General features: G+C 47.8%; 1 protein-coding gene across 2 annotated transcripts in view; it reads right to left on the bottom strand.

The window, feature by feature from the left end:
- The window catches only part of clybl (citrate lyase beta like), a 50,159-nt gene that overhangs the window by 11,240 nt on the left and 18,002 nt on the right, over positions 1-20,917 (bottom strand). The window contains exons 2-3 of one of the 2 annotated variants that reach the window (XM_027001357.3): positions 13,053-13,257; positions 3,913-4,101 (exon numbers count right to left, since the gene is read on the bottom strand). In XM_027001357.3, the coding sequence (XP_026857158.2) occupies positions 3,913-4,101; positions 13,053-13,257 (394 nt within the window). The remainder of the gene's footprint in view (positions 1-3,912; positions 4,102-13,052; positions 13,258-20,917) is intronic. The other variant, XM_081720652.1, reaches the window with a different exon arrangement.

The following is a 20,917-nucleotide window of genomic DNA, read 5'->3' as shown; positions in this document are numbered from 1 at the left end:
CGCCCTCCCAGCTCCTTGCCACCAGCCTGCTATTTTACGCCACGATTGCCGGTGCCCGCTTCCACGCGCCTGGCAGAAATTAAGCACTTATGCGGCCCTTGAGCCGCCGAGCAAGGCACCGGGGCCCAAACAATCCACCACATGCGCTTTTGAGTGGGCCACTGGGATGTCGAGGAGTGGCAGCAAATTACAGGTGCGCCTTTGTACCGGCGGAGCGTCGAAGAGTCGGCCTCTGGTCGACGTTTACGCAGCCCGCGGCGCTTTCCGATTGTCGCGGTGCTGCTTGAGCTATAATACCGTCCCCGTGTTGGGAGAGAGAAAGGGGCCTTTCAGGAGAGTCAATGACTCGGCGTGAGCAGGCCCTTCGTATCCTTTTCCGGGCGCTCTTCAGTGAGAGCTGCATTAGGCCATCCTTTAGTGGCTGGTTCGTGGCGGGAGAGAAGAAAATGATCATGGGAGAAGGGGAGCCAGGGCTGGGGGGGGCGGGGGGGAGGGTGAAGGGTGGCGACAGGTTTCAGTTTAATTTTCTTCAAAAGAGGGCCAGATTAAATGTTTCCGGCCTGCTGAAGTGCTCATTTCACTGAAGGAGGACGGAGAGAGGGAGAGAGGGAGGGAGAGAGGCAGGGAGGAAGGCTGGACCAGGAGCGGGACCCTTTCAGGAGCTGGTGCACACCCGATGGCGTGGCGACAGAACAATGCACGGGGCTCGGAATTTGCTGGAGGATTGTTCCCGGACAAAGGGGTGGGAGTTCCGCCTGTTATAGTCCAATAAGCCTCGTCAGTCAAACAAGACGGGAGAAAGGAGAGCGAAAGGGAGAGCAAAAGATTTTCACACAAAGGGAAACAAGCAAGTCGGCCTCTTAGACACAAATCAGTGCGGAGGTGCCTCTCCTACGCTAGCTGGAGGAAAGCAGAGGACGATAAACAGAGGGAAGGTGTTTAGGCTCGACAGCAGAGGGCTGGGGGTGGAAAAGCGCGACCGCGCTCGGAGCGGCCCAAGTCGCCGAGGAGCGGCTTCCGATCCCACAAAGTCCACAGACAAGAGGAGAGAGGGGAGAGAGAGAGAGAGAGAGAGAGACCCAGAGCTGTAATTCCACACAGCGGTACCACACGGTGTCGGCGCTTTTTATTTCGGCTGTACAAATGGCGATTGAGCTGCAGCCAGTTTTGCTGGTAATTAGAACTGCGAACTGGAACAGGAGTGAAGAGTGAACTGGCACAAAAGATGGATTAATGCAGTGTGCCAGTCAGAGGTAAGAAGTTCATTCCGCAGCGCACATGTGCAAACCAGACTTCCGAACCAGTTTAGTCGAGATCAACCATGTCGGGCAAATCCAAACCTCGCGTTGGAGATTTCTATGATAATGAGCTGTGGAGGACAGCCAGCCGTGCAGGAGACACGTCGCTCAGGTAGAAAGGAGAGGCGGGACAGGCCCAGAGGGACAGGGCTTTCATGTGAGTCTAGCTGGCTGTCTCGCGTCCCTTGTAAAGTGGCAGGCCAATGTCAGGTCAGTGCTACACGGCATCCTCTACCCTGCTGGGGTTACGAGCCCAGCCCTGGGCAAGTATGTCCACAGAATCCACGCGCAGTGTGGACACACACGCACGCACGCACACACGCACACGCACACACGCACACACACACACACGCACGCGCACACACGCACGCGCACACACGCACGCGCACACACACACACGCACACCTTATTATTTGTTGGTGACAGCATGTACGGTTAAAGATCTGCTGAGCTAGAGAGCGGCGTAATGTTGTAAAGCTCAAAGCAAATACATGTTCATACGTGGATAAACAGGAAATCCCTGCTGCTCACCGACACTTAACTAAACACGCACAAAAAAAAAGTAGGCGCTAAAATCCGTCTTATGTCGTCATGTTAGGAACTCACAGACTTATAATCGGCTTCTCAAAGCGTTTCGTGCACCAGCAATTCGGCTGGGTCTCAAAACCCGCTCTCTCTCTTTGATCGCCTGACCCAAGGAGGTCCATGATGGGTGAGTGAATAATGCCTGAAAGCGGAAAATCAGAGCGTGGAAAAATCTTGGAACGGGGCGGCGGGGGGGGGGGTGAAGAAAAAAAAAAAAAGATATGAGCACCTGTCGGCAATTAAAAAGGCAAGAAACTGAGAGTAGCCCAGGAAATATATGAGCACTAATTAAAACCACTAGTTAAAAACTTCCTGCTCCTGGGGTCGCTGTGAGCTACAAACTGGGGCCCCCTACGCCCACACCTCTCTCCCTCATGCTCTTCCTCCACCTAGTTAAGACCTTGTGGCTCCATTCAGGTCTTTTTGGGAGGCATGTGGAGCCACTGAATGTGGATGGGGGGTTGGGTGGTGGGGTGGTGCTTCCTCTGGCAGCCACCAGGCCCTATTAGCGCCCGGGATGCTCCCCGGACGGACAGGGGGACCAGAGGCCAGCACGCGGAGCCGCGCAACACGTGGACGGGATCAGGAAACGGGCGTGTTAAATGACGCCACCGTCTCCCGTGCTGTGAGAGACACCGGCATCTGTGTGGAGTGCTTTACGGAGTGACGCAGGGAGCGCTCGGCCCGAAGCACAGGGCGGCGACACTGCGTCACAGCCAACTCGTATTCTCTCAGCTGTCCTCACCAACACTACCACACCAGTTTATTAGCTGTCCTAGTGGCCCTTCCGAGTTGAGCCACACTGGGGAAAAACTAATTTATCCATAAACACTCGTCTCTGCTATTTCATAAGGAAGCGCAGTTCAGTGTTTTTTGGGGGGTCCTGGTGGTCCAGAGGTAGGTCCATCCTGTGTCAGATCTGACGCGTGGGAACGATATCGAAATGTCACTGCTTTATTGGCGTACGCTGAAGAGAAACAGCCCCTCTCTCTGGGCCAGGCCACAGGGATGGACTCCAGCTCGCTGGAAATGTGCAGGTTGTTTTTGTTGCCCTGATGAAATCTGAGGTTTTCCAGCAGTTTTATGTGGTATGACCATGGTGCTCTTTAAAGATGGTAATGAAAATGTCATGGGTATTTTAGGTCGTCATTTTTCAAATTATGCTAGGGTTAGTCTTTCACCATGGCCTGTCGTCGGAACAGCTCACCGCTGGGCCTGACTGGTGCCAAGCCTAGATCATCTTATACAGTGCCCACTAAATGCATACAGCTATATGATACTAACAGTAAAGAAACTTAAACCTTTCAGAATTCAGGTGTAGGAATAGTGTAATTTAAACTGGCTCCTGCTTTTTATCCTTGTTTTGTTCATTATGTAGAGAAACCTGCAAACATGCTATATAAATAAAATACCTGTTATAATATTCTCAAAGTTGCCCTAAGCACTCTTGACAATACCCAATATTGCCTATGGTTGGAGAGAGCTGATTTAGATGTGCAGCTTTCAGTTTTGCCAACTCAGTCTGCTTGTGCCTAACATTCTAGTAAAGTATATCTTGACAGCTTTAAAACAACATTAGTGTTCCTACTGCCACAGCGCTTTCCAGGCTACAGGTAGGCTAGCTCAGCTATGTCAAGCTCCGCGCCTCCATAAACATCTACATTCCACAATCCTCTGCGTCGTGCCTATTTGTACGCTAATTCTTAAAAATGACGGACAGTGTTTTTTTTTTTTTTTTTTTATCACCCCTGTAATCAGCAAAACGTTACTGTGGACTTCAGAACAGGTCATTTGTTCAAACTGCTCTCAAAGCCACAACTGCCAGTGCACGGTTCTGTTTAAATTGTTTTAACCAGCTTTCTAATTTTATTTCAAGGTGGCATTGCAGTTACGGAAAAGTTAGTGTTACCGAGGCATCTATGTCATTCCTAGCATCACTGGGTTCTTCCGGTTGGTTTGTGAGGCCAGTTCATGCAGCCATGACCCCTCGTGCGTGTGCGTGTGCGCGTGCGCGTGCGCGTGCACCCACCCACTGCACCTCTGTGCTCTCCTCCACCTTGGGCAGCATGAGGGCCGCGGGCAGCACCTCCGCCTGCAGGACAGCCTCCAGGTCAGCGTCGGCCAGGCCGCTAGACGCAGAGTTCACCCGCACACACTTCTCCGTGTGGCCCAGGTCCAGCTCGGCCAGCATCCGGACGACCGTCTCCCGTGCTTCCGCCTGCCCAGAGACACACCAAGCAACAGTGACGGGCGAGCAGCGACGCGCGCCAGCCAGCCGGCCGGCTGCAAATGCAACATTCAGGCACACAATGCAAACCTAATCGCGCACAATTGAAGGCTGAATTGTCAGGTGCCCAATTCTTCTATTCGTATGAAAAAGATTTGGGGCAATTTATTTTATTTGACCATAAGAGTTTATAATAGACATGCCCACATTGCGAGAACAATGATGTAATACAAAACTCAAAAGGGCATTCAGTTTGCCAAACATTCACAATTGAGAAAATAATTGAGACACACCAACATTATTTTTAACGCTTTCTATCCTTGTGCTTAATGGGGAGAGAAATATTGACCATTACTTCAAGTAGAAGCTGAACAACTGGACTAAAAAGAAAAATAGAAAAAAAAACAACACCAGCAAAAACACAACGTTGGTAATAAATGACATCGTCCTTCTGCGCAGATTAGCATGTGCTGATAGCCGACATTTTGTGAATTTACTGAGGAAATGGCGGCTGGGATCATCCTCAATGAAGCAACTGCACTCAAACCATGAAGGACAAGGCCCGGCAGCCACACACACACACACACACACACACACACACACACACACACACACACACACACACACACACACACACACACACACACACACACACAGAGAGAGAGAGAGGAAGTCCAAAGAGGGAGCGCCACAGCAGCACACACAACGGCAGATTAGAAGCAGATGTGGCCCGAGTTCAGCGAGGCTGCGGAATGACTGGGAAGCGGAGCTGAGCGTGTGTGGAGCGGACCGTGCAGCTCTGGGAAATGTGGTCGGAGTCGCGTAGGCTGGAGGAAACAGTAGCTTAGGAGTTGTCCGGTTAGATCAGAGGAGGCCAGGAGAGCGCGGGCCGACGGGATCTGCTCGTGATTAGCCCGGTTTCCACGGGCGGCGGGAAGGAAGGATCTACAGAAGCTGGGAGATGTGGGGGAATAGAGGTTAATAGAACATGAATGACGAGCTCGCCAGGCCGGGTCTTCTTCACCCCCTGCCCCCCCACCACACACACCCACACCCACACACATCCACAGCAAAAGCTCAGAACCAAGGTCTGATCTTTTGCCTAGATCAATGTGCTCTAGACCAGATCTGGTTTACTACAGACTCAAGCTTAATTGCCTCCTTCCACTCAGGCCTAGTGTCCTTGTGTCGGAATTTCTTCCATAAATGGATTGTAAAGCAAATTTGGAGAGGGACAGGAACACGGCGTCATAAGGCAAGGAATGGTGTGGAAGGGTGACGAACTATAAAGCCATAATCTAATACTCAAAGCTGCTGCGTGGTGGATCCATTTTCATGCATATCTTTCCCAGGATCTAAACACTACCGCCGTGGGTTACTGAGGCTGTCTCTGGATAATCTGTAATGAATTTACTTTTGCGCAAACAAAAATGGAGTAAGTCGACACACAAAATCCTTACACCATACTAAATACGCTAACACTACGAGAAGCTTGCATATGACAGAATTCTTGACATTTTCCCCTCTCTTTTTGTGAAAGGGTGCTGTAGACACGGTGATATTTGATTTTGTATCAGTAGGAGGAAAGCCAGTTAACTCACCTCCTCTCCCAGTAAACTGACAGCGAGAACATTCTCGAGAACCACCGCAGCTCCTGAGGGGGCGAAACTATTCCAATCTTGAATAAAGCGCTTTGAAAATGGGAATTTTTACATTAATGGATCTCTGTCCAACAAGTTGCTTCAAAGGCATGCTCCCCATCACCTAGGCATCCCACAGAGCGGCCTGGAAAAGCCTCGGTTCTGCGCAGCTTTGATTCCTTCCATCAAGCCTGTCATTAAAGTCTGACACCGAGTCATGACAGCATGTCCACAAAATGCTCAAAACAAAGGATGGACTTTCAAGTTTGGAAATGTTGACCTATAGCTGAAGAAAAAGGCCAGCTCCTTCATGTGTGGAGAGCCTCAGAATTTGGACTCCTGCAGAGTCGTACGCCAAAAAAAAGGAACTCCATGTCTGGATTCTTCATCTACGTCTGGGAAAGGTGTTTGAGTCAAAGGTAAAGATACGTAGAAACTGCTGGAAACTGCTAGAAAATACAAAAATACAAAATACTGTCAACTATTTAAAAAACACACATCCATGGTGCAATGACTTCCTACATTTGTAGAGTTTCCAGGTGATAAACAGCAGGCACTGGTAACAACCACCTATATGCTAATGTCATTTTTTTGGAATTATTTGTATATTTGCTATTTTGACTGAAGCCAAATATAAAACAACTTGACATGCAGTAGCTATATACTATTTTGCATTTCAGGAAACAGCTTTTTTTTCCCCCCTGTAAAGTGCAGCAACAATCATACTAATTCGTTTGGACTACGGACTCAAACACTCTCAGATCAGTTGCTTTAAGCTATGTTATCATTTCTTCCTTTATCGTCTTTTATTCCTGCCACTCTGCAGCTGACTGACGCGCTTGCACTATGGGAAGGGAGCTGCAGGTTAAGCAGGAGGTAGGCCAGGGTCCCGTAGGTGCGAGTTCCAGGAAAAACAACGTCCCACAGACCGGCTTTGACGTGGGACACAATGGGCACCTGCGGCCCTGAGCCCCATCCAACAACCACCAGATACGGCATCTGATCCTCTCGTCCCTCCGCGTTTTGTCCAGCTCAACATGAGGGGAATGTCTGTCGCTCTTGGCCAGCGCTTGGATCCTCTCAGCACGGCGAGGGGGGGGGGGGAAAAAGAAAAAAAAGAAAAACAGAGCCACGGAGCCCGGCACTGCTCAGGGCACGTTTCTGAAGAGTGCCGTGTTCAGCGGGCCACGTGTCGCACCGTCGAGCAGGCCCAGCAGCTGCTGACGAAAGCAGGCCAGTGGAATTCAAGAAGCAGAAGGCGTGTTCTCCTCTCCAAGCCTCAGCACTTGCTGATCTGCTTGCCTGTGGTTGGAGGAGCGGGCGGCTCTGATGGGACCTCAGCCAGGGCTCTGCTCACCAACCGCTGTGCATGACTGCGGTGTGTTCGATGTTTAGGTGCATGGTTTACCACTGGTACAAATCATAAAATCGAGTGGTGTCACCACATAATTAGTAAGCTTTAAGAAGAGGCCCCGAGGCTGCAATAAGATTTAAGCCTTGCGTTATTAAAAACCTCCCCCATAGGGCTGGCTCCTAAATGAAGGGAAACATGTAAACCCAAATGTGCAATGTCGCTTCGGAAACTCTTCCTGAGACCTGCTGAACATGAGGGAACATGTCTAAGAGAACCAGGACTTCTCCAGAGGCCCCTGGGGACGAGCACTCTCCTGAAACTCACACACATATCGCCTCCACCTTTAGCATGAACTTTGAGAATGAAGGCTTTGCGGCTTGATTTCTTTGTTTGTTTATTTATACTGGTCATGTCAGTGAAGAAACTCTAAACACCTAACATTCTAGTGAAGCTCTGGAGTAACACACACACACACACACACACACGGTGTTGCATAATGATTCAAATCTTATAGTAATAATTAATTTATGAATCTAACATTATTTGTCAGCAGTTCTTTCAAAATAATTGCAAATTAAAAAACGCCTGCCCCTTTGCTCCAAGTCGGTTGGGGTACGTTTCTTCCAGAGCTTGTAGAACATGCACAGCTCTCATGCTGTTTGGGCCACAGCCACTTAACTCAGGAGCTCCTTCAGAACGCTTGCTGCCCGCTCTGTGGCTTCTTTCACTGGCCCCCTTCTTGCTCAGACACTGTCTGAGGGTCAGTCTTGTCTTTCAGTTGCTCAAATTGATCCAACAGTGCTCACTAGCATGTCCAAAAAAATAGCATATATTTTTGTAGCCCTTTCCTCTCGTGTGCGCCTCGAATACTCTTTGGCCTCCGTTTTCACAGTGCTTCTTTCTGATTCACCGTCTGATTAGTGGAACTTGAATTAACGTGGTCTTTTATTCAGAAAAGGTGAACTTTTTTTAATGATTGACAGATCGATGCTAATTGTAAGCCAACTGTGGCCTCGTTAGGCATTCTCTTTAATCATCATTAATTTTGAGGTTCAGTCTTTTAAAATAAAACATGATGCACCACAAAATATCAAAGTGTAATTTGCACTGGTGTGCCTGCTTCCTGTCTAAGCCATCTGCTGGGGAGTGATTTCTATTTAGATGTGCTCACCCAATTTCGGCGATAATGCCCTTCTTTATACCTTGTGTGTGAGGCTCTCTACAAAGCAGGAGCGAGACTCCTGAAGCTAATCATGAAATCTGCGACTGTCTTTAAGAGCTGCATATGCACACAGTGCTGCCAATGGCCTGCTCTCTGCTTTTAAGATATTAGGGTTGGCCAGCTTTGTAACGTAGGCTTTCTAAGACACAGACTTAGCTATGCGTTTCTAAACCAGCAGTATGAACTGAAGCATGAACTGACGCCATTAATAGCTAGGTCAGCAGTCTCATAAATCTATGGCAGAAGGATTTTTTTTTTATATTAAGCAAACTTTTGAGGTAAATGCTATATATTGAAATATTTGCTAACAAGTTTGATTTTCATGATCTTCACACTTGAAGTTTAGCAGTTATCAGTAAAATACAGTGAGCAGAGCAGAGCATTTGGCACGTAGAGAAAAGTGCAAACTGCAGTCGGAGGGTAGCTACTGATGCAAAAGGAGTGTGATTATGTGACCCCTGTATCCCCCAAGACGACACTGATCTATTAGCCAGATATCTGCATGCATATTGAGCATAGTATGACGAGATGAGCAACATCTTAAAACACTACAATTCTGTCAACAGCTTTCACCGCTAGCCTTCTTGTCAACATGATTCCATGGCACGTAATCCATGTCTTCTGACCTATCTCTCCAGGACATGGACACGGCTGTTCAGCATTCCAGGCTGGGTTGGTCTGGACACAAACGCTTTACACACATCCCTTTCCAGTCGGGTTACAGGCATCAGACGGCAGGGAGGAGTTTGCCAGTGCCGGCTACGTGAGGCACACATGCTACTCGGCCAGTTCCCGGTGACAATCTGAGCTTGTCACACTGGCTGCCGTTAAAGGCCTCAGAGGGGAGGCCATGATGTGCTCGCATGGACTCGGTCGCTCAGTCACTTTTAAAAGCAGCTTCGCCCTGGACAGCTCCTTGCCTCTGTCTGTCACTGCAGCTCCCTCGGGTCTGAGTGGGGCTTGCTGGACTGGTGTTTGTGTTCCTCCCCCGTGAAGGCCCCAGGACTCCCATCCAGAAATGCACCTCTTCACAGCCTCCTACCCCGAGTACAGCAGCAACCAATGAGAGAGGAAGCAAGGAAGGAACAGGCCTTACCCAACACGTCCCCCCATATGCACACACGCACATGCACATGTGCAAGAACACTGCTCCTTGGACAAGCATCCGCTCTTTGAGCTGAAGTCTAAATCCAAAGGCTGCTTTTTGGGCCTCTAAATATCACATAACATCTGGCTGCATAAATTATGCTAAAACGGAAACCCTAACAGGAAGCCAAAGGATTACACTTTTAAATCAGCTAAGCCTGAAATCTAAGTTAATAATGGTGCATTATTGACCATGATTTGGCAAACGAAAGACAAATCCTGTATTCGGGCCATGCAAAAATAACTTAAAGGCTATATCAGAGGCATAAGGGTGTTCAGCATGCAGAGCTAGGAATGGCTGATTGTACAGGAACGACAGAGAGGTGTGATATCTACTATAGACAGTGGTAGAAGGTACAATAGCTGTATGAGTACAGTGTTGTCTTACCACATATAGCAACCGAAGTGCTGCTCCAACTGCATCGTGTGGAAGAGTAAAGGTTGATTACATAACATAGGGACTTCACACGGTCTGACCACCAAGGAGACCAACGGACTTGTTGCTCAGTGGCTTTGGTACATGCTTGACCCGAAGAGAAGAACAGGGGGGATGGAAGGTGTGTGTGTGTGTGTGCGCTTATTTAGCGGGACAAATTAAGGGTGAAACACAAAGACAGATACAGACTTATTGAGCAGAAAGAGACGGAAGAGAGGAAGCCAGGGGAAGCAAACGGCGGCCACCGCATTGAGCTTTGGCCATAACCAGGGCAGACCCACACCTCCCCACAGCCCTGCTCTCATTAAGCCTCATTGGGGCAAGATAGCTGGAGGACCCCATCCCTACCAGCCAAGCTTGGAGGTGGGGGGTGGAGGAGGGGTGAGGCAGGGGGGTTGCGGAACTTGGAGCTGATCAGATAGGGTATGAAAACAACATCCGTCCACTTTCACACTCCAGTGGAAGAGGTGGTCCCTCCCGGCGGGGCTGCGCAGTCCTGCCATCTGGAGGATAAATCGAGTGTGAAGTACAGTATAGTTTGGGACCAAGCTCCGTGGCGGCATCTCAGCGGTTAGTTCATTATTTCCAAACTTCCAGGGATCGGGAGCGGGAGCTGGGGGTGGGGGGGGGGGGTTACGCGGGGCGGGTGAGCAGAAGACCCGTCAGGCGGATTGCCCCACGCAGAGCGGCAGCCTATAGGGCACCTCTAGCACGATGCAACAGCAGATAAACAAAGTCTTCCCCTGGAGAGATGACGAAGACAGGTGCAGCCACCGTCTTTCCCGGAGGGACAGGGAGAAGACTACACTCCCCGGCCTACTCTCAAAAGAGGGCGCGTTTATATAATAACTGAGCGGTTGTGAACGAAAACGCATGTGTGCTTGGGTGTGAGTGCGTAAGCCGACGCCGTGCGTAGCAGTTAGCGGTCTCCGGGTTGTCTTCGCCTCGTCTGTCACATGGCAACGGGCATGCACAGCTGAGTGGGAACCAGCCCCTGCTGGTAAGGGGACGGTTACGGCCCACACCCCTGCTAAGCAGATAGTTTTTAAACTGCTCTAACACACATCCTGAAGCCTTGTGCTATTTCTGCATAAAGAGACCACGTCACACTGAATACACATTCGCGAATATACACTTATAAAATGGTTTGTGGAGGACACCACTTTATTAAGATCACGCGGCCTATTTCTAAGCATGATTTGTGTTTACAAAGTCTGACCCTGGATCAGAGTTCAGCTTCTGGTCACAGGACTGCTGCAGGTTGGAGGTGTTTAGATAGCAGATCACTCTGCAGTCAGAAGTGACATGTAAAAAATGTGTAAAAAAAAAACAAACCACTGATGGCAAATACTTGCAATGGATCTCCACACTTGTACCTAATAAAGAGGCCATTGGGTATAGATCCAAGTCATGTGTTTTTAATAAAGTCAGTGGTGGTTATGAGTAATGTAAAAAATAATTTAAAAATGGGCGATGTATATTGTGATTTTTACCAACACAGACGAAACAGAATGACTGTGAATGAAAAGCATGTGTCAATAGGCAATGGTGTATTTTTGATCCTGAAAGTACTAGAATCAATGCAAGGTCTCCATCGGAGACAGAACTGTGAGAGAAGTGTGCACCCCCCACCCCAGCTTTGCAGGCCTATTCGAACACAGCCAGACTGCAGGAGGAAGTGTCATTTAATGGCGTGGAAAATAAAACATCTATCTATATGTACACATAAACCCCTACGGATTTCCAATTGCCATGATGGCAAAAACATCGGAGAGTGTGAGAAATGGGAGTTTGGGTGCTGCAGAGAGAGGTGCTTTTTATTACTGAGTTAATAACTCATTTTTACATTACGCACTAGCAGGCTAGCAAATAAATAATGGATCACAGCTTTCAGCATACTGTGCCAGACTCTTTAAAGCTAACATATGGTCTTTAAAATTGACTGCGTCTTGTACTGAGGATTGTACACGCTTGTAGCCTTGACAGATTTATGCCTTCAAAAAGCTGAAGAGTAATAGGATTATTTGCCGGGCTCTTGGCGCAGTACAAATGTTATTTTTCAGGTTGAGCTATTATCATTTTTATGCAAGAGACCAGAGAGAGCGCTAATTCTATCAGGCCTGACAGGAACATGTGCGTGTGTAGAAAGGCTGCGCTGCTAAGGGAGGGAACCTTCCCTAATGCCATTTTCCTCTTCTCAGATCAGCCGGCCTTAATATTCCACAGCACAATAATCCGGTACAGGCAGAACCACCCCAAAGAACTCATTTTAAAATCGCTTTTAGTCCATATTCCTTTTTTTTTTTTTCCCCCTTTTTCTTTGGCAAAATGGTAGCTACTACTACATGTTAGAAGCTAACATTATTTATTTGCTAACAGAAATGCTGTACTTTAGGAATCACAATTGTGGTACTTTTTTACTTGTGGACAGTAGAAAAGAAAAAGTGACACTGAAACCCACAGTTTTCTCTGAACGGCTGTCAAAGGCTGGATTAAGACATAATAATGGCACCACAATGACACAAGAGACATGCGAATTTTAAGATAGCATTATTTTCAAGCATCAGCGGACACTTCCATGACATTTTCTTTTGAAAACCTTTTCCCACTTAGCAGTGATAGAGAAATAAGGGAGTGTTGGAAAACATTGAGGCTCAGCACCTTTTTCAAGGGGTCACAGTTGTCTATCAACTGGAGTCATCGTCCCCCCCGCCCCCGTCTCAATCAGGAATAGCCTCTAGCCATATCAATCATCTTTATTATCACGACTTAAAAACCTTTGTCGGGTGACTTCTTTCCTTCAGCCATTCTTTATCCCGCGCTCCAATCACAATTTCATGGCGCAGCAAACAGGGGCCAATTGGATGGCTGTGTGGGCAGGTCGAGAATGCTTTTAACCTGCTGCATCTGCTGACTTCCTGCTGCTTTCTCGGTGTGAAGTGGCCACCTTGTTTCAAATGAATGTGATAGAGGGGCATTTCTTGCCTTCATCACGACATAATGGGAAGGAAATGTGCTTGTTTTAGGCACAGCGCTCAGCTAGCCTCGATGCTCTGTGATTAAGCGCCGACATCCAATTAAATAGAAGTAAATGATTTGGTCAGGTGCTGAAGGAATAATTGAGGTTGCGGTCTGGGTGCGCACCTTTTTATTAAGGGCGACGCCGTCTTCGCAGTCCAGCACGGCGCAGTCCACGTCCAGCGTGGTTAACTTCCTGAGCTTGCGCTCATCATTACCTGGTACGTACAGGACAGCTCGTCGTGGTACATATCTCAGAGGCGCTCCCTCGGCGTGGTGGTTTCGCTGACCGCCAAAACGCCACACAGCTGACACCACCCTATGGACTGCCCTGGACAAACAAACAAACAAACAAAATTGGACACAATGGAATGGATGGAGGCCGTGCAGCTTTGGCTGGCGTCTGTTTTGGCTGAGGTGATTTGTCATTGCCATATGACACATGGGTTGCAGTGAAAGCTAAGAATGGCTATCTGTGTCTGCATCTCCTTCCTTCCCATACGTTTAACACAATGACAAAACAAAGTTTGTTTTCCTTTAATCCTCCCATTCAAGTGGATGTGTGTTGCTGACCTGTGGGCTTTAAGCACATTTGTCCCCCACAACATCACTGCCAATTGTTCTCCTTTAAAGCTAACACACAAAGGCTTAGTAGCCGCGGCTGAATAAATCTATTTAGGGCCAGGGCCACTCTGAGCTCGGAGAGACAGAAATAGAAAAGGATTACAAAGCCCTGCAAAATAATTAAAGTTCGGGCAACACAGCAAATCTGAAAAAGACTCGCTACTAATTACTCCTGGAAACAGAGCTAGCTAGCAGCAAACAGCAACGGCGCTAACGTAAAGCGCGAAAGCTTCGCCGCGAGGGCCGAGCTCTCCCTTTCACAGGGTCCGTCGGCTAATGGAAGTGCCACTTTATTGCTTCGGCTCCTTCCAGGGCGTTTTTATCGCGTGCAGCGGTACTCGCAGCTACGGCACACACGTTTTAATTATCTGTTCTGTAGGTCGGTCTGCTCAAACAATTAGCGCTAATGAATGGGCCAAGTAATTGGGATCACATATAGCTAATTATAGCCACGAACAGTCCTTCCCTGACTGTTCCTTCCCATTTCCCTCAGAGGGATAATATCAGTAGATTGTGTTCCCTTTCCGTCCTGAGAGGGGGAGCAGAAAAGGAAGGGGGTGGGTTGTTGGTGGGGGGGGGGGGGGGGGGGGGTTGTGGGCTTTGGAAGAAAAAAAGAGGGTAAACTATTCTCCTTTCTGCCTTTGTTGTCTAAAGAAGCTAAAGTCACTTCAATAGGCTCTTAATCCTATCCTCCACGCTTACAATTGCCTTCCAGTATCAATCAGGCATAATCTCAGCTAAGATGATGCAGTTATACTGAGCAATTAAAAGCAATTCAGGTAGCTATGGCTGCGAGCGCTTTGTGGGTGCAAGGACCCAGGGCCTCGGCAGGGATCCCGATCGCCGCGGTGTTTGAATTTGGACGGGAACAATGCCTGCCGTCGGAATGAAGAGGGAATGTGCAAACGCCTCCCGTCAGTACGGGCTGAAAAAAGAGGGACCTGGGAGGAATTCAGCATCCCACGGGACGCTGCCACGTAGCATGTGCACTCGGGCCAAAACAAAAACATAGGTAAATGATCCAGAGGACTAGAAGAGAGCAGGCAATGAGGAGTGAGTTAGTGAGTGAGTGTGCGCGTGTGTGTGTGTGTATACACACATTTAACTTAAAAGGGAAACAAAGTACCAGTTAAGTGTGAGGACTACAAAACAGGACAGCTGACAAATTCTTATTAAAGATAGTTTTAAAAAGGACGGCTCAGAGAGCTCTCCCTGATGGCTGACGGGCAGCGGAGGGTAGACACCAGTAGAGGGACTCTAACGGAGTTCGCAGAGAGCCGCTCTCGCTTTCGTGTTTGGGGCAGGAGCAGAGGCAGCAGAGGCAGCAGAGGCAGCTACTGTTTCCCCAGCACAGGCTGGCCCTTCAAACTACGCAGGCAGGGTGGAGGCTCTCGCCGGGGCCCTGCAACACTAGCGCTGTTGTGCCGCAGGGGTTAACGGGGACTTCACTTTTGCTCACATAGAAAGTGCGACGTACAGTCATTACCCACAGAAAGGAAGGTGAACCCTCCCGCCAGAAGTGAGTCAAAGGTCCTACACAAGCAGAAACATTCCCTCCCCTGAATCTGGCACTATCCAAAGCCATAAACGCACGCGTACGGCACTCTGCTGCCGTTTAGCTTGCCAAGGGTTTTCAATTACTGCCACAACCTACTGTTTTTATGTTGACGTAAAGCAGGCCCAATAAGCTTAATTAGTAAAAAATGTCAGCTTATCCAAAACTCGCATTGTCCTAAGAGGCTTGGTCTTTGAGTCGTCTATACAAGCAAAGCGACGTACGTCATGTCCTGTATTCTCCAAAGCAGACCAGAGGAAAGACCAATAGTTGTCCAGCTGTGCTTCACTATGTACCATTAAAATGTGTTTACACTTTATTTTAAGAGTACTCACGACTGTAGTCAAATTCATTTTGATTTACTAAGTGATTCTGCAACTAGACACCAACTTGACAGGAATTTGGCCATATTCTCTTTTTCACAAGTCTTGGGTTTTGGGCATAAATGAAATTGATAATGATTATGTAGGTATAAAATAAATGAAATCCGCCCTTACAGATATTCTAGGCAACTATCATTGTCAATGGTGAGTATAATTTTGAAATTGATTAAAATCGTTACGTGGTGAGGCTTTGGCTAAATGTTAACTTGCACACAATACAATACTGAATACTTGCTGAAAACTTACATTAGCGTATACACGTTTGCTGTTGGCGCTTGTGACCATGGAAGTCATTAAATGTTGCAGCAAACCATCCATGCAATTCCATTTAACAATTGTTAATAGAATGTTCACACTACCTTTCAACATGGGCATCTAGTCTTATATGCTTATATGATTATGGCCCAATTATTCCTTTGAATAGCTGCTCTGCCTGGTTCTCGTTGGGAACTGTGCTCGGCTGTGAGAGCTAGCACCGGGAGCTAATGTGACTTGCGCAATAATTCAGCAAGAAGAGGAGATGGTGAACAATAAAAGTAAGAAGCAATAAACATCATTGCAGCATTACTGTAGCGACGGAACCGTTCGTTGATGCTCGGTCTCACGGAGTCATTCATACTGCCTCTGCACTTCCCCAGCTGGGATTGTTTTTTTTACTGGCTCAAATTCACATCTGCCCAACAGCTTCCACCACCGTTAAATTCCGACATATATTTTATAACTTTAACAACGCCTAAAACAGACACAGTTAAAACGATTACATAATTTTTAATAAACCTATTCCTGAAAGGTTCTGACGGCAAGCTTGTAAAGTTATCGGCCGTGCGCCGTTGTACATGGACTTCCTGGTCAAACTTCTAAAGCGCTCTAGATTTTATGTTCATATTGCAGTGGACAGTCCTCATTATGTATAAATCTGTTGTCCCTCTATATGAAATACAAGGAGGATAGTGAACTTGACAGGGGCTTCTAACTTCTTGTTCCACTCATCTGCTTCTGAAAGACGCACTTAGGCTCGGAGAACTTTCCCTGCGATCTACAGGTTCTGCCGAGACTCAGAGCCAAGATCCTGGAGTAGCGAGTCAATTTCCCCACCCTCCAGCACTGCTTCTGCCATCTAACCTTCTGGTTGAAACATTTCCATCCTAACGTTAGCTCAGTTAATATAATGACCTATCGCCGTTTTTAATGGACTAATTTCTCGACCCTCTTTGGCTCTTATTCTTGGTCTATCTCACCAGGGTTGAATTTTCTAATGCAATTCCCAATTCCTAATGTGAGATGGTAACGGAGCACCTGCTGCAAGCTCAGCTATTTCGGCAGCAATTATAACATACATTAGACTCCATAAAAGTCTAGAAAATGAAAATGCATCAATCCGACCACCACTGTGAACTTTAAAAGAACATGTTGATCATACTTTGCAAAATTGGTTTACTGGACATTTAAATCACTTGCTCAGTGAACATGTAACAAGCATTTCCCGTTCAGCTGCCTGCTCACTCTGCTGGACACACTGACATTTCTGGTGTCGTTTATCCCCCCCCCCAACCCACGACGATTACAGAACATTAGAACGTGTGCTCCAGTGCTCCTTCTTGAAAGAAGGGAATGACGATGCATGTTATCGCACATACTGCTGTTTGCAACTACTATAGAAAGAGACGTCGTTGTACAGGGTATTCCAGCCTAGCCCATAAAAGGTGGTTTTAGGATTATATTTGGAATTTGCCACTCTTATAGGACACACTGATATTTAGAATTCCTGTCTCACTCTTCAGGTGGGTGGTCAGTTTTCCCTCTCGCTGCGGCGTTCTACCCGAGGTCTGGGAGGTGTTCCTGCTGTTCCTAGGATTGTGCCCTTCTGGACTGAGATTGATGTCATTCCTGGAAACAGTTGCTTCCTTTTCTTAACAACCACTACACTATCTAACTCATAATTTATATATTTATTAAGTACACTCAAAAAAAAAAGAAAAAGAAAAAAAAAATTGAACCATTTAAATATTTTCATCATTTTACGTATACAAGAAGACTATGTGACTAAATTTCACTTTCTACTTTTTACACAGTTTTCATTGACCAGGGAACGGTGGAACAGGTCTCTGGAGGGCTGTTCTGGTTCAGTTTTTTGTTGTTAGGTCCATTACATTTTATTTTGGATTTGGCCCTTTTTTTGCTCAGGAGTGTCCATCACCCACAAGACTTGAGCATATTGCTTGACGAATGTCGGGGAGGGGGTACAGCGTTGCTCATGCAGAAGCCTAGCTCACCGGTTCATGCCCTTCTACACGGTGACAAAGAAACACTCCAGCAAATGTTGCTGTCAAGTTTGAGTTTGACTGGCTGGGAGTGCAGTCATCATGCCTGGAGTCATGAGCATTGGTTTCAGGGCGTCCCCCACCTGTTTCATTTTGAATGATTCCGAGATACTAGTCCCCCAGAGCAGGACAGTTCATGGTGCATGCAGTCTCAGAGAACGACTCACAGGCTACACGCCTGACCCGCCAATAGCTAACGTCCTGTTACTGCCAGCCATGGGTTTCCACATCCTTACTGACGCCTCTGTTCATCTAAATATTTTTTAAAAAAGAAAAGCATTTTAGACAGAAAAAAAATCGTATTATTTATTAATTATCCAACAAAAATCTGATTCTTAAATGCTGTGTATGAATGCACGTGCCATCGGTTCATAACTCACTCCTGCATGCTCTCCTGCCACAGTGCCACGGTAAGATATGCTGTCCAATTTGCGCTCGCCTGCTCCTGTCACATACGAACACTGTCAAGGGTAGCGCGCTCAGTATGTAGATTCCACAATTATTTTCAGTGCGTGGTAGGGACCGCAGTAGCTGTGTCTAAAATGCACAAAATTAAACATTTGTGTTTCTACTCTGTGATACTCAGCATGTTTAATATGCAGACTACCTTCAGGATTTGTCATGTTTAAGCTTTTAAATTAAATTTAGAAATGAACAAAGATGAAGGGATGTAGGGAGGGGGTCTGAATCAATGCTGTTATGCATAAACATGAAACGGGGGGGGGGGGGGGTGTAACGGTCAGAGTCATCAATATTTATTCCTGTTTTCAAGCCTTGTCTCCACCCAGCACCAGGCTAAAACAATCCCAGTAAAAGCTGCTTCTCTGCAGGGTAGCATGCTTGGTCTGAAGACACAAGAGCCTGGAAGGCAGAAAAAAAAAAATCTAGCCAAATTAACCCAGGGACAGGGAGGACGGTTTGGGAGACACGGTGTCCCTCTCGCCGTTCCCGGTGAGGGAACCGCGCGATCCTCTTTCCGTAGGATCAGCCGTGGCATCTGGTAACGGCAGGCGCGGGCACTCAGGAGCGAGGGGGCCGTGCCTGCTCCCACCCGCTCCCGCGCTCGCCTCGTTAGGGCAGGCTTTCGGCACTAATCTGCACAAGGAGGGTGAAGTCATCGCCGTTATCTTCGCCGGCCTATACGTCTTGCCGTAATCTCCGCCGTGACATTTCCGTTCTCTTGCTCGCTCATCCTTTCTCGCCAGCCACGCATGCAATGCCTAACGAGCCCGAGGTCTGAGCTCTTCCTTCCCACAAGCCCACAGAGCATGCATCCCCCCCCCCACCCCACACACACACACACCCACCCACCTGCGGTCAGCGCAAGGAACATCTATATCCAGCTGAACTGGCGAAGACCATGGAGGAAAAGCGACACCGCTTCCCTGGTAAAACCCGCGCCCCTGCTGGCAGAACAAACTTCTGCCAGGAGTCGCAGATGTGAGAATCTGCGCGCAAACAATTGCACATCAAAATGAAAACAAAGTTTCGTCCTGCGACGATCTAAGGAACCAACTGCTCGTTCTCGGGCCCCTTTTCTCCTAGCGAGATCAAGAGCGAATATTTTCCCATTAATTTTTCTTTAGAAATAACTGAGGGAGGCTCATGAAAGCAGGGAACAAGCTCTGGGAGTGGGGAGGGCGTCGGGGTTAGCCTTTAACTTAGCATTTTTATTGACTCCAGGAAACAAAATAAGGGAACCTCACTAGGAGTGTGCACTCGGCAATAGCCATTCAGGCCTTTGGAGCCCATTGTAGCACTTTGAAGGGTCTGAAAAGAAACCCCACTGGTGGAAATCCAGTGGAACATCTCCACAACAGAGCACAACTGTTCCCTTCTGCCTGAATGGGGGGTGGATAAAAGACAAGATGGACTTCTGAGGTACGGCCAAAAACAAAGGCAACAATAGTGCTGATCAGGAGGGAATGACACAACTCGGCACGGCAGAGGGGCACGGGGAAAAGGCTGCCGCACAATAGCGCTCACAGCCAAGTGACACACTGAAGAATTGAAAAGTCTACACAAGAAGTGTCCCCCACACACACCCCCACACACACCCCCACACAGCGTCACTCCATTCCACCCCCTGCCATTCCACAAAAACCCACAAGAAGCTGCAGGATGGCTGTGGGGCCAGGCTGTCTCATATAAAAAAAAAAATTAGTGAGAGTGAGAGACAGACGGAGAGAGAGGGAGAGAGATAAAGGGAGAGAGGGGAGAGAGAGAAAGAGAGAGAGAGAGAGAAGGCGACAGACAGCCAGACTAACATTGAGAGATCCAAAAGAGGGGGAGATGGACTAGAATTGAATTCTCAAAGAGAGCCACAGAGGCTCAACAGGAAGAGGATTAAAGGGGCTGAAGGAGAGTGAGACAGGGACGCGCTCCTATCCTGACCGAAGCCGTTACAGGTGACGGCAGATGACTGGCGTCCTCACACAGCCGCGGCGTGTCCGGGGCACCCACAGCCACTCCGGCTCACTGCTCTCTTCAGTCGTACTTCTGAAGTGCTTCTTTGTGCACCAACACAATTAGCTTCTAAACCCCAGAAGAACACAACCCCTGCCCCCTCCCCCAAACAAATACACACACACACACACACACACACACACACACACACACACACACTTCTTTGATTGTTATTCCCTTGACTGTTATTCTGTCCCCATCCCCTCTTCCAATTGGCTGGGAAGGAGGAGGCTGGACTGCACAGCGGTCAGTGTGCGGGGTCCGTGCAGGTGGCAGGGCTTCGTTACAGCGAACTCATGCCGCCTCTGGACGAGGACCATGTGCTTTTCTAACGTGCTTTTCTAACAAACTCCACAAATGACGGTTCCACCCCCAAAGTTCAGAAACATATTTCAGGTCAGAAACAGGTAAAACAATTGGTTTAGAAAGCTGAATATTACTGAATATTACTGAAAGGTGGGTATTGGACTGTGATTGAAATGTTTGATTGAAATGTTGCATTTCACCTTGATTCTGCACTACAGTGAATAACAAATAGTAAATCGTCAGATATGTGGTCATCCACACATTAACTAATGCAATTTCTCACTTACATTACATTCTCCCAAGAGCCCAGTGACTGCAGTGTAACAACAACAACAA

Source organism: Electrophorus electricus, chromosome 9, assembly GCF_041902795.1.
Source record: "Electrophorus electricus isolate QZ-2024a chromosome 9, ASM4190279v1, whole genome shotgun sequence".
Lineage (NCBI taxonomy): Eukaryota > Metazoa > Chordata > Actinopteri > Gymnotiformes > Gymnotidae > Electrophorus > Electrophorus electricus.
This window is presented reverse-complemented; position numbering and strand designations above follow the sequence as displayed.